Here is a 13,416-nt window from a genome sequence, read left to right on the forward strand (position 1 = left end):
TTTTATGAGTGACGTCCCGTTATTCGTCCAATGACTTAAAGAATAGTGAAATAGACAAAGCAGCGAAAATAAATTAGAAAATTGAGGATTAATTTTGAAATAATAAAAACCGATCTCTTGTTGTTTACAATGCTTTTACACGTGAGATTCCGGCTTCTCTCGGTAGTAACCTTTAAAATGTTAAAACAGAGGAGTGTCTGAGCAATTAGGCTAATTTTCCTAAGCAATTTCGAGGATGAATCGAAATATCATTCGTGTGTCGTGACGAAGCTAGTCATAATGTATATGGCACGCTGAAAGATGGGTGTGTTTTGGTCGATAGTGCTGTTTTGGAGTCCTTTGCTTTGGCAGTTCTCAAGCCCTCTTCAATATGGTATGTTTTATTTATATTCATATTCGACAAGTGCAACATCTCTCTAGACATTGTTATCGGGTTTATTATTTTGAGTTTAGAAAATTAATGGCAAATCACAGGATAGTAGTGTAGGCAACATATACCTATACAACAAAGCGATTGAAGTTGGGCCTTATGATATATTTTTCTCGCTATGTGTAACTTTATTGAGACGCCAGTTTCTTTATGAAACATTCACGCTCTTTACGTCTATTTCATTGTTGTTTATAAGGTACGGGTAGACTTGAAATGTTGGAGGAGAAAGTATTCCGCGAGCTGCTCCAAGACTACGACAAGTCTGTGCGTCCGGCCACACTGGTCTCTCGGACAACAGTGGTTACACACGGACTCAGTATATTACGACTCGTTGACTTGGTAATATTATCTATCTATACTGAGAGGAAAAAAGAAACTCAATTAGCAGAAAGTTAATATTGTAAATTAAATCCTTGACGTACACCCTTGAAACTTGACAAATGTGTGCATTTGAGTTAGGTCCCTATGGTACCTTATTAAAGTCACTGATGCATAACTAAACTGCGCGCGCCGCTTGTACAAAAGAATAAGAGACAATAGCACGATATCTCGAACCCAGTATAAAGGATTGGTTCAAAATCTGTGTGTGCGAATCTTCAGACATATCAGTCTTGATTTCCCACATTTTAAGCATAAACAGTTCACCGTAAAAAAAGCCACGACTGTCCGAAGTTGACAGGGGTCGTGCCATTGCACTTCTTATGCAAGGTACCCCGCAAAAGCAGGTCGCTAATCAATTTGAAGTCCATCCATCGAACATTTGCCGTCTCATCCAAAGGCTACATGCCACCAGAAGGGTTGCAGACCGTCCCCGTAGCGGTCGCCCTCGTGTGACGAGGCGTCGGCAGGACAGGGCAATGCGACTTCCGCACCTACGCAATCGCTTTCTGACGGCCACGGAAATAGCAAGGAACATAATTAGGCGTCATCATGTTCCAATTGATCCAAAGACAGCGCGTACTCGACTGCGTGCCTTCAGTCTAAGACCGTGGCGGTCATATGTTGGACCACAGCTAAATGCGCGGCGACGTGCCAGACGAATGCAATGGCTGAACGCACATTCCGTAAGACGCTTCCCAATGCAACGTTGGAGAAGGGTCCTGGTCTCATATGAGTCCAGGTTTTCGTTTTACCGGGCAGACGGCCGACGTCGTGTCTATAGACGTACCCACAAGCGCTATGCAGATGCTTGCGTGATAGAGAATGACCGCTTTGGAGGAGGATCGGTCATGGTATAGGGAGAGATTGCGCATGGTATTAAGACTCCTCTGGTCGTTATTCAGGGAAATATCACGGCCGTCCGCTTTAGAGATCAAGTCCTAGCGCCGCATGTTGTTTCTCTAGTACAGCAGCACCAACTGACGTTTCAGCAGGACAACGCCCGGGCGCATATAGCGAGGGTTTGCCGTGGTTATCTCGCAGCAAACAATGTCCCCACCCTATACTGGCCCCCATACAGCCCTGACGTCTCCCCAATAGAACATTTATGGGACGAGTTGAACAGAAGTATAAGACGTAGGCCAAATCCTCCAATCAACGTCGCTCAGTTGGCGTTGGCGCTGGATGAGGAATGAGGAGGGTTAATACCCCGATCAATTCAATGCACAAAGGAGTTCGTGCAGTTACTACATCTCGCGGGGGGCACACACGATATTGATGGGTACAGAACGCACTTCATTTTGAGTGGGGTACTCTTGAATCAACGTCAGATTTGAAAGATTTACTTAACGTGCACGAATGAAATTCTCGTAGATGACAGAGTGGTCAACTATCTTCCAGTTACACCATAATTACATTCTAAAACCCTTTTCTATTTCCCGTAGATGACCTGGGAATTGCGTTTCTTTTTCCTGTCAGTATATATTGTTTTCAAACAGAAGTTTTTAGACGTACATTCTTAAATGTGTTTATAGATCTCATAGACTTTTATGAAACCTACAAATACTTAAAGTGTATTGGATTCATGAGTTCGAATTTAAATTCAAGTCTGTGCGAAACTTTTTAGTGGGATATCTCTGATATAAGCTTTATTCACTTTACGACAATTGCATAACAAGTCTGTGGTCGGGCAGGTGACCCATACCTTTTCATGTTCCGATCTGGAGATCGAACGGCTAGATGAAAGGCGAGTTCGTTACCAATGCGCCACCTGACCACCCGCTTTTCAAGGATCACTTTCATATCTACAGAACTTCCTTCAAATGTTACCTATACTTTCAGGTTTTGACTGATAATGCTTCCAGTCATATATCTGTTAGCCTATATATTTTTATGTAACGTATGACAAAAACCGAAATAATAATCTTTCACAAAATGGATTTGTTTTGGAGTTTGATCCAAAATTTGAATGACTTCCTGGATTTCGTACGGATAGGTGACTGTGTCATATTGTGGCGCTTGGCAAGGCTCCAGTGTGGTAGGCAGGGCCAACCCCCACTTTTTTCAACTGAGCATTGAGAAATGTCGGGAGGATATTTTGACTCTGATATCTCAAAAATCCCGGTCCGCCAATGGCAAATTAATTGCAATCAGCCACCAGTTTGCTTCATGAAACACGTCTCCTTAAGTGGAATAATTGATCTTCTGGCCCTGCGTTTATTTAAATCAAGGTCCGACACTGGCTTTTATATGTAAATTGCAATCAGCCTTTTTTTAACAATCATTGTTCGCTTTGATGCTTTTTGTTACCTTTACAGAAAGGTAACACCATGACTGTGGACGTATGGGAAGACATGGAGTGGATTGACCCTCGCCTACGTTGGAACCCTGCTGATCGTGATGATGTAGATCGAGTTAACATTGCCTCGAGTTTGCTCTGGGTACCCGACGTCGTCCTATACAACAGGTACGGCAGCCAATATATGCTATTAATTGAATGAGATTTATAACCAAAGCCTTAACGCAACACTGGGCCTTTTTAGAAATTTGCATGGGTGGATCCAAAAGAGGGAGGGAACCCGATACACGCCCCATCTAAAATTTGCCAAATGAATATTTTTTGCATGAATAATTAAACTGAAAATCATTATTCATAAAAAATATTATGATGCTTTGCTTCTTATTCTCCAAATAAGAGTGAATAGTTCATTAGAATTAGCATTACTCGTTACAAAAAGGAATCCTGTTGATTTTTATGAGATTATTTCACGACCGAATACTATGATTTCAGCACGAAATAATCTTGAAACATTGGTGGGGTACATGCGCTATATGAAAGTCATTTAGGGTGATACGGAAACTTTTTCTTACCCGGTCTTTCACTGGCAGCACCCGGTGCTCACACTTAAGCAAGCTGGGTTGGGAGATTGTATACGGTTTGGACGTGGTCTATCATTTGAAGAATCGGTTAATAGTAGAAAAACAGCACATTCTCCGTCAAATTTCATGACAAATCCGCAAGCTAGCACATCCTTTACACAGGAATATTGCACGAACTATAATACATATACATGGAGCGTGTTTCGGCAATTCGTGCCAAGTCCCTGTGCTCTACATCTCATATCTTTGGTTATCAGAAAGCCTTGGTAGTTTCTTTGCAAACGATTGTCCTTTACCAATGTTAGTGCGGGGGAATACCGACAGCCCAAGTATATGTTTATGCATGTATGTTGAAGTTCATGTAAAAAAGTATAATATAAATACTAAAACGTGAGTACACCCCTCCCGTTACATATAATAGATCGTTTTCATTGTTTACAGTGCTGGGAGTTCTACTGACACCTACCCGTCCACGCCCCGACAAGCATTCGTATCACACGATGGAACAGTGTATACTAGTTCAGCATCGCGACTCGTTGTGTTGTGCGGGACTGCTGACGGTTGCCCTCCAATCGACCAACGTGGTATTTTTAGTTGCAATCTTAAATTTGGATCATGGGGATATGACGGCTTCCGGTTAGATCTACGTAATAGAACGGATGGCATTGACCTCACTAACATATTCATCCAAAGTAAATGGAGAGTGACAAACTCGTCAGCTACCCGGAACGAAGTTTTCTACTCATGCTGTCCAGAACCATTCCCTGACGTTACATATACCATACAACTCGCACCGAAATATAGACCGTGTGAGCTGTTGTGATGTGTTGAAGTCAACTTCTTTTACAACGCTAAATTACTTTAAAGTGAACATTTCTTTTTCAAATGGTAATAAATGCATTCTTATTGAGATTTTGTATTGTTTTAATATTAATATTATCTTATTTTTCCAATTCAAATCAAACAACACTCAACATCTAATATCGTGGCGCGCGGCTTGACTGCTGCGTAAATAAACATGTTATTTCCATAGGTTAACTTTTAATCTGTGATTTCTGGTATTTGTCCACTTCATGTTTTCTGATCTGCGTAGGTTTTGTACATGGTATCCGTTTACTATTCCAGGTGCCGATGTACGTTACAAATAAAGTTTCAGTTTTTATAATGCAAGGAATATTGTAACGATCGTTCTTGATATTCGTTTTCACGAGATGTTTGATTAACAGCAAATCTGACATTCGAACTTGATAATGTATTGAAGGCGTACAAATATTCAAAGTTTTTTTTTTTTAAGTATTCGACCCTTAACCTAGAAAAAAGGTCAAGGTAATTATGTGCAGAATCTTCATAGCACTCAGCCGCCGCCTCATCAGTTCCTATTAGCCAAATGCGAACTTGCAAGTTTTGAATACTTGGCTCCTGTATCTTTGAAATTAAGACAACGTCATTCATATTACTTACATATAATGTACACAAATGCAGTTACCTCCTTACCAAACATCAATTCTAAGTTGCATATAGTTTTCAAGAAGACAAAAGCTTGTAGACAAATCCTTCACCATGTCATAAACTCCAGGCATGTTGTGCAATTTCAGCTTGTACTACAAGGTGTATGAAATTTGAGAAAGACTAAGTAGTTATTTTCAAAGTATAGAAATACTGGATGGTAACAGTCTCTGATTTCATTCAAAGATATAAACAAGTATTGCACCACCATGACTGTAGTAACAAGCAACAGGCTAACAGACCCTATGTGCCAGGCATTATATGAAGAGTTCTCAATCAAATTAAAACACAACAAGTAATCTGGGCATAGACAGATTTAATATTGTCATTTGTGTGTATCACAGGGGTGAAGTCTAATCGTCGCCAGCCTCCAAAGACTTCAGGAAATGGGCCTTTCTCTGTTTCACACGGTCCTCCCTCTGGAGACGACTCATCTTTGAACGGTTCCACCTGTAATAAAAAAAACTTATGTTATAAGTTTCTTTAGTAAATCTTTTGATGTGTTCCCAATATATAAAGAAAGGCTTCAAGAAATTAATTTTGAATATCTTTTAATGTAATTTTCCCTGTTTAAGGCATTCGTTTTCTGGCTAAAAGAGCAAGTTAAAACTACACTAACGCAGGAAAGCAATCATGGTGGGCCCAACAACTTTTTGTTAAACTTGTGTGTTTTATTCCTCCTACATTTTCATGTCTAGTAAGTCTACAGTAAGTGGATACAATATTTTGCCACTTTCCTCTCACTTATTCTACACCAGAATAGTGAAGAAACCAAAACCAATCTGTAGTTCCACCTACCTCTTCACCTTGCCAGCTGGTTCCTTCTTTGCCTTTGTTGCACGATCTGGATTAGCTCTGATGGCAGCATGACCTTTCTTGTACATCTCCTCCAGCTGTTCATAAACAAACAAAAATATAATTATACGACTCTTAATCTGTGAAGATGCCAGTTGGGTCTTCATATCAACCTCATTTTTTTTTCTTCAAATATTAGATTTAAGAAAAAAACTTGTGATATGGAGTATCAGAATCACATAAATCATATCCAAGAGGTAAACAATTGATCACTTCAACTAACCAGTGAAAAAACTTCAGTGGTAGAAAAATAACCAAAGTTAACTCAAGGTCAAATGACACGCATGTTTTCATCATTTTACCCAATATTACAGTTTCTCACAACTCTTTTTATAACTGTGATTGATCTATAAAATTTTTCAAAAACTGAAATAGTAGCAAAACTGATTTTCTGTTTTTTCTAAATTGTTAAAGATCAAAAGATCATAAGACCATTAATTATTGTCATTGTAAAGCTAAAATCTTTTTCATATTATGGAAAGTGGCTTATTTACACCACCACGATTCTGATAAAACAGTATCACAACATGCTTCATACATACATTTTCTGAATTGAGACCATGCTTGATGAACCTTGAGAACTGTCTTTTGTAGGCATCCTCATCCTCTTCCTGTAGGTGTGCCATATATCCAGCTACATGTTTGCCAAATATATGGTTACGGTGAACCTCAGCGTTGAATTCGTTGCTCTCCCCATCATATCCAGGGAAGCGCTTTGTGCTACAAAAAGATCAATATATATGCTGAAATTTGCTTTAGATTTTAGCAGTAATTGCCAAAGTATTTACGCTATTGTGGTCATTCTATGAACATGATATACTTTCAGGGCTCTCAATCTGCAAGATTTGGGGCAGATATTCCCAATGCAAAATATTATCTTTTCCCCCCAATTTAGACCCCAAGTTTTTCCAATTCTAAGGAAAACATCGTTATTTTTCCCAATTCTAAGGGGCCCGGGCCCCAGTCCCAAAATGGGGTGTGAGAGTCCTGGCTATAGATGGTAGGTGATTGTACTACCAAACTAAAATTTGTGAATTGTGTACATATCTAAAGTTTGATCAAGTGTACAATTCATAGAGTATTGTTGTGCACTGTGTAACAACACTATACAGATAAAATGACACAAGCAAATCAACAAAGAACTGTCAGTTTGTCACCATACTCTTTATCAGTTTTGTTTAACCATTTAATGATCAAAAAATGATTTAAATACAAAGAGTAGTCAGATCATCTTAAATCATGTCTAAAGGGAGATAACTGGACAAGAAAATTAAACGATGACAAAACATCACCATTCACCTCATGACCAGAACCAGCCTCCAGTCAAATGACACGCATGTTTTCATCATTCTTACTCTTCATCATCTTTACCCATAAATATTGAAAGTTATGGACCTTAAATCAAATAGGAAAGGAATTTATGACTTTGTTTCACCATTTCAACTAAAAAAGTCAAGGCTAATTAGGGATTTTCTGGTTTCCTTTTTCATTTCCTATACCAAACTTTGGCTATATCAAATTGACTGTAAATAGAACAAGTCTTCAACAATGACATTCTTTTTTAATCAACATACTTGTGTTTGAACATCATATTAATTCTAACCAACTTTGCTTCAAAATGTCATAAAATATGCATCAGTGAAAAGATACAAAATTTGACCTTGACCCTTGTCGTAGTGACCTTAACTTTAAGCCTGGTTGACTCCTTGTTCAACTCTGTTCATCTTTGCTTCATAACGTCAGTAGCAAAATATGCATCAGTGGAAAGAATTGCTATCAATATTCATCACATCACAAGGGTCAGAACTCATTCATGGAGACATCGTGTATAAAACGTGACAGGTTTTGTCAAAATCCATGCACAATGGCCATAACTCTAGTAAGTATTGGTAGAACTGAATTGTGTTCATAGAGAAATGGGAATATGCCATATATAACATTTGCCAAAATCTTTGGAGTGGTAGGTGGTATGTAATTGTGTCCAGGGGCAGATGGACAGACGCTGATTCCAGTATATCCCCCTTCCTCCCTTGCTTTGTTGCATGGGTAAAAATAGCATCATTGTCCATTTTTTCAAATAGCAAAATATCAAAACTCAATCAATATCTTCAAATTTTTTTCCTTAATCATTGCAAGGTGGTTTTCTTTTTCATTCAACCAGCATTTGAGACCAGTATACAGTTGCACTCTTAATTGCTTCCAAAATATTTTGCAATAAAAACTTCCAACAAAGGGAGACTTTTAACAACTTTAAGTAAAAAATTTTCTTTTACTTTATTATATGGTGATCTGAAGTGACAACAGCGCAATGAAAGTTACAGACCTATAGGCAATGTAGATCGACTAAAAACAAAACAGCTTACATTCAACTTCTTTCCCATACTTAGCAAAAGCTAAATTACTTCACAAGGATTCTAAAAGTTGAGTAATCAGATAAATCTAAATCATATCCTGGTGTAGATCACTGGACATCAGAATCAACAATGATAATACATCACCACTGATGTGAGGACCAGTGTTTACAACAGGTCAAATGACACGCATGTTTTCATCATTTTACTCACTCTAGATTTTTCTTTTTTAAAAAGATGACACACTTTTCTTGTTTCTGTATTTATCCAGCATTAAGCCAGGGGCCAACATAAAAATCCAGATTTAAGTCCGAGGTTGGCTTACTGTAGGATTGCAATAGCAATACATATAGTAGTATTTGTCACCTGGTACTGGCTTATCGTCAGACAAATATGGTCACTTGTTCCTATGCTACTCGCAAAAAAGTTTTGATCTTACTGAAAGGGGACATGTTACCCAAACTACCCTTACAATTGCAGGAAATGCATCAAGCACTTATGTTTGTATTGTCATGATATTCCCAAACAAGATTTAAATTTTTATTATATCCAATCAGATACAAGCAAATAGTAGCAAAACTATTAATCAAAAATAGTAAAACTACAAATGGTTACTGCATAATATTGAATATGCAGATGACATATTCAAGATATCTTTCAAACAGATAGTTGTGGAAGAGTAGTAGATTGATTACAGGGACAGAGGAATAATTCAACTCCTCCTTGGGGTTAATGAAAAAATGTAAAACTGGCAGGTCTCCTTACCATGTGTGGGGCACTTAAAAGGAAACATGACTAAGAGGTAATTCTTTTTTCTTCATTTGCTTCTTTATGTTAACATTTTATACGGACTGAATCTTACCTGTGTGGGATGTCTAAACCTCCATCCACAGCACCTTTCAATGCACCGAAGACACGGGCACCAGTTGAAGTACGGATAAGACCAGTATCCAGGTAACACCTGAAAGCTCCAGCCTCACCATCTACATCCTCAACGTAATACTCATCACCGTCAACCTCTGTCTGGCCAGCATATACTGAGTCCAGTTTGAACTGCTTCAGCAGCTGAAATACACATTATACAAAGATGCTTTTTAATTGCAGTATAGGTGATGGTACTATAAAATTCCAGTAAAAAATACCAATGGTTCCAGCTCTCCAACTTTGCTCTCAACCTTTCAATAAATATGACACTCTCTTGCTTTTTAAAACAATACTGAGCATGAAATCAGTTCAAAACTTATCCCTTTTCACACAGCATTAAAATTCTATTTCATACTGGTGTTTGATCATCTGCATATTTGGGTGATTATGTTGACCAAAAACAAACCACATCATAATTTACTTTGAAGAAATGTAAATTTCTATTTGCTTTCATTGAAAAACTGAATTATCAACTGTTAACATATATATTTTTCTATTATATATATTATATTATATCTTTTATTATATTTTTGTGTATATTGGTATACCTACATTTTATCACATCCCTACTACTATCTACAGCCCATTTTATTTTGACGTTTGTACAGCTACTTTAAACTGATAAACAATGCCAACCTACCATTAGTCAAGTTCTCCTGTCATTAACAAAGCAAACATCTTGAAACTAAACAAAAACTGAGCTCAGAATATCTTAAGTTCTACTTGCTGTTAAAACTGGGCCCTGAAGCCAAGTCTACTGAGCTTAATTAATAATAAATACAATTTTGTCCTGCAATATGACAATACCCCTACTTTTAGTCAAAGTTTGCTCCCTGGGTTGATTATCGGATAAATACATTATGTAAAATAGAAACAGCATTGTCCTTCAACTTGACTTACCCTTCTTGCAAGCAGCAATCCAGTGCAGTAAGCAGCAGAATAGTTGGTCAGCCCTACCTTCACGCCATATTTTGGCAGTTCATGTGCGTATGCACAGCAAATAATATGATCACCTTCGATCCTGGCGTATGCTATCTATAGTGAGAAAAAAAAAAAATCTTGCATGCATTGTTCATCTTATTTCCAATTAAACATACAACAATTTAGACATTTCTGCCCATAACATCACATTGTTCTCTGATGTAAACTTAAAAAATCTTTAGCATCAGGAGCTTGCTAAATAATTGTGAAATGCAACTAATTTTGGGGAAAATGTCCATTCTACCATCGCTCTCAGCACCCCTGGAGCATTTCATAGCAAAATTGAAGGTTGCATGTGCGACACCTTACAGATAACACAAAAAGATTAGTCTGATCCTTTTGTCTACATCAAGCCAATCTAGAGGTTGCATTGCAGTATGTTGTACTGGCTTTGAATCTGGGCATTGCTCCTTTGTAATCTTCAAAGGATTGTATCAGCCTGTGACTGGTCTATTTTTTGTTCTCATAAACTCTACAATCAAATTACTTGGCTTGTGCCTTCAATTTTGCCATAAAATGTTCCTGGTGTAGAGAGCGAAAGTGCTTGTTATCCCTGGAGTATTGAGGGTGCCACGCTATAAACATAATGCACTCTTTTATTAAGATGTCCATCATCCTCTTTTTGTACCATACTCAAATGATAAGAACAGATTATTACCTGGCATATGATGTCCTTGTTGGTGAAGCGGACAATAAGCCTGTATTTGGGAGTGTTGTACTTGTTTTTCTCTTGGACAACGAGGCGTTTCCTTGCAAAGAAATCTGTCTTGCCCTCTGGAGATATCAAAGTGTTTCAGAGTTTAATTTAAGATATTTCCTGTATAAATAATGATCTACTTTAAAGTTCCCATCAATATTTGCAAGAAAGATTGATTTTACTGTAAAATCTTATATAGACATACCAATCAACTTCTTTCATCTTTCCTTCTGACATTTTCAATTGATCAAATGTCAATTTCATTTTTCAAAAATAAAATTATTTTGCATTACTGATTGAAGAAAATTTTCAAAAATCAGATTTTTTTGTTAAGAAAAAAAAAAAAAATGAAAACAAACAAAGCCATGTATATCACAGGAAAAACATGCAAAGGTAAACTAAATACTATAAATATTTTCCTGTAAACAAGCATTTATTTAAGACATGTTATAATCACTTCTACTCACCACGCCTCCTCCTGAATTTCACTTGAAAACGTTTAAAGTATGCCTTGTTCTTCACAACTTTAACAAAACCCTGTTAAGTAGAAATACAAAAAAATAAAAACTGAAGCTATTAGAAGTGAAACACCAATTTACACATCTGTAAAATTTTAACTTCAATATAATTTCAGTTTCTAAGATTGATTTCAATACTTTGTTCACAATGCAAACAACATTTGGTCGGACAGTAAGAAAAATCTTCAGTATTTGGTACCCAAGCTGAACAAATTTGGTACCCTAGACTTTGAAATAAAGCAATGAAACCGGCCTTTTACTACTCAATACCTATATCACATGCAATTCCAGCTGTCAAAGGTAATTTTTTTACAAAGATATTATTTGAAATATTTTTGCCACCAGGACTGTGGAAATTCATGAAATGTACTTGGTTGATTTTCAAAGCTTTATTTTATTCATCTTACATATTTCCCTTTTATTCACACATCTTAAAACTCCTGCAATCAAAATGTATAAATCAGAAGACATATTTTCAACCTCAATACTTGTCTCTTAACTTGGTTCCTTGACATCCTATGTTTGTTTTCAAAAGCTGTACCTTTCCAATGAGATTTGACATCTCAAGTGTCAAGATTATCAACTTGAAACCACCTCATATGATGAACTGAAGAACCAATACATCCTTAATGTTACAATGTTGGCTATCTGTTAGTGATCACAAGCGATTGTAACCTCTGGTGTCAAGGATTAAGTTAGGTAAAGCAATTGATAAAAAATTCCACTTTCAATAATCACTACTGACTATCAGACAATGTTTTACCTTCTCTATCGAAAACATCTTACACTTGGAAACTTAGGTTTAAATGGCACATGGAAAGTCATGATGTGATAAACTTGTGCTGTTACCATGTCTTGTGCTTTTCCTATTCAAATGCTGCATGTGCGAGTGTTTTTCATTAAGAGAAAAAAAAGCAGCTGAATTATTCTGACATTCTATCTACTTTTGATAATGGCATAAATTTGAATATCAGCACTCAGTTCATACAAAGAGTAAGAAATAAGCAACTTGCACCTCTACTGGTTTGGCATTCAAATGGTATCGTAATGTGGTAAGAAATCGTCATTGTCACATAAATTACGAATTATAAAATGATAAATTTGCTTTTGTAAACAGAATGTTGAATTCAAATTTGCTGTTCTCCTATAACTTATCTTAAAGGCAATCATACTCTTAACTTAAAGCCAGTATACGGCGGTTTAATAAAGGGTATTTTGTAAGTAAATATTCTATTGATATTTTCAGTCGAGTTCAACCCTCCTTTTGACAGAACAGAATCCTCTAAAAGGATAAAGTATGGCAAGTATCATCAGTAACCCAAACTTTACTTAGCTGTCAAAATTCCTCTCCAGTCACGAAGATGCTGAAGATTTTTTGAGACAGACTTCGACAAAGTGACATTCGTGTGATTTGTAGTTTTCACAATGTTAGCCAGACGATGATACAGCATTCCGTGTCATGTTTTCTACCCCGCAAAAGCTGTTTATTACTTCGCTATATATACGAATACACGTGGGACTTTGCCGTTTTGCTTCATGTTGGTGACCAACCATTTTCATAATCCATTTTTATCAATTACGTGAACCGCCATCTACTGTAACGGATAATACGGTTGGAAGTAAACATTTAAAATGTTGCATTTCATAATAAAATCGTGAGTATGATCTCACCATGTTTAGGGTATTTCGAAGAAAATCTTCGAGTATCCCTCAGATAGCTTCGGTTGGGGGCCTTTATAGGCGGAAAAGGAAGTTGAAGACGATTCTGCGCATAAAGTGAATTCTTAGTCACATTTGCGCTATTACTACTATTCGAACGTAGGCTGAACTTTCTTTTAAATTACAAAAGCATACCACATTGAAATTTATTTAAGTATATTTTTGAAGGAACATGTA

General features: G+C 37.0%; 2 protein-coding genes and 1 non-coding gene across 3 annotated transcripts; 1 reads left to right on the top strand and 2 right to left on the bottom strand.

Moving 5' to 3' along the window:
• The first annotated feature begins 265 nt into the window (after window positions 1-265).
• Window positions 266-4,600, top strand: LOC132549808 (acetylcholine receptor subunit alpha-like 1). Its single transcript, XM_060213780.1, has 4 exons — window positions 266-373; window positions 627-769; window positions 3,127-3,275; window positions 4,130-4,600. The coding sequence occupies exons 1-4, from the start codon at window positions 301-303 to the stop codon at window positions 4,509-4,511; spliced, it is 747 nt and encodes a 248-aa protein (XP_060069763.1). The 5' UTR covers window positions 266-300; the 3' UTR covers window positions 4,512-4,600.
• Window positions 4,601-5,493: 893 nt separating this feature from the next.
• LOC132549760 (large ribosomal subunit protein uL18-like) lies at window positions 5,494-13,266 on the bottom strand. The gene is made up of 8 exons (XM_060213718.1): window positions 13,192-13,266; window positions 11,470-11,539; window positions 10,964-11,079; window positions 10,225-10,359; window positions 9,263-9,465; window positions 6,592-6,769; window positions 5,993-6,087; window positions 5,494-5,644 (listed from the first exon to the last, which is right to left on the bottom strand). The coding sequence occupies exons 1-8, from the start codon at window positions 13,192-13,194 to the stop codon at window positions 5,548-5,550; spliced, it is 897 nt and encodes a 298-aa protein (XP_060069701.1). The 5' UTR covers window positions 13,195-13,266; the 3' UTR covers window positions 5,494-5,547.
• Window positions 8,475-8,609, bottom strand: LOC132549854 (small nucleolar RNA SNORD10). Its single transcript, XR_009554194.1, has one exon. It is a non-coding gene; the product is annotated as a small nucleolar RNA SNORD10 (small nucleolar RNA).
• Window positions 13,267-13,416: the final 150 nt, after the last annotated feature.

Source organism: Ylistrum balloti, unplaced genomic scaffold, assembly GCF_031769215.1.
Source record: "Ylistrum balloti isolate Yb309-2 unplaced genomic scaffold, AGI_CSIRO_Ybal_v1 Utg370078, whole genome shotgun sequence".
NCBI lineage: Eukaryota > Metazoa > Mollusca > Bivalvia > Pectinida > Pectinidae > Ylistrum > Ylistrum balloti.

What these genes read in the sequence shown, in the direction of transcription:
- LOC132549808 (XM_060213780.1), top strand. Translation starts at nt 301, where the DNA reads ATGGGTGTGTTTTGGTCGATAGTGCTGTTTTGGAGTCCTTTGCTTTGG. An exon ending in TATTACGACTCGTTGACTTG is followed by an intron (nt 770 to 3,126) that starts GTAATATTATCT and finishes TTACCTTTACAG; the next exon opens with AAAGGTAACACCATGACTGT. An exon ending in GACGTCGTCCTATACAACAG is followed by an intron (nt 3,276 to 4,129) that starts GTACGGCAGCCA and finishes CATTGTTTACAG; the next exon opens with TGCTGGGAGTTCTACTGACA.
- LOC132549760 (XM_060213718.1), bottom strand. An exon ending in ACAAGGACATCATATGCCAG is followed by an intron (nt 10,360 to 10,963) that starts GTAATAATCTGT and finishes TTCTCACTATAG; the next exon opens with ATAGCATACGCCAGGATCGA. An exon ending in ATGGTCTCAATTCAGAAAAT is followed by an intron (nt 6,088 to 6,591) that starts GTATGTATGAAG and finishes GTTTATGAACAG; the next exon opens with CTGGAGGAGATGTACAAGAA.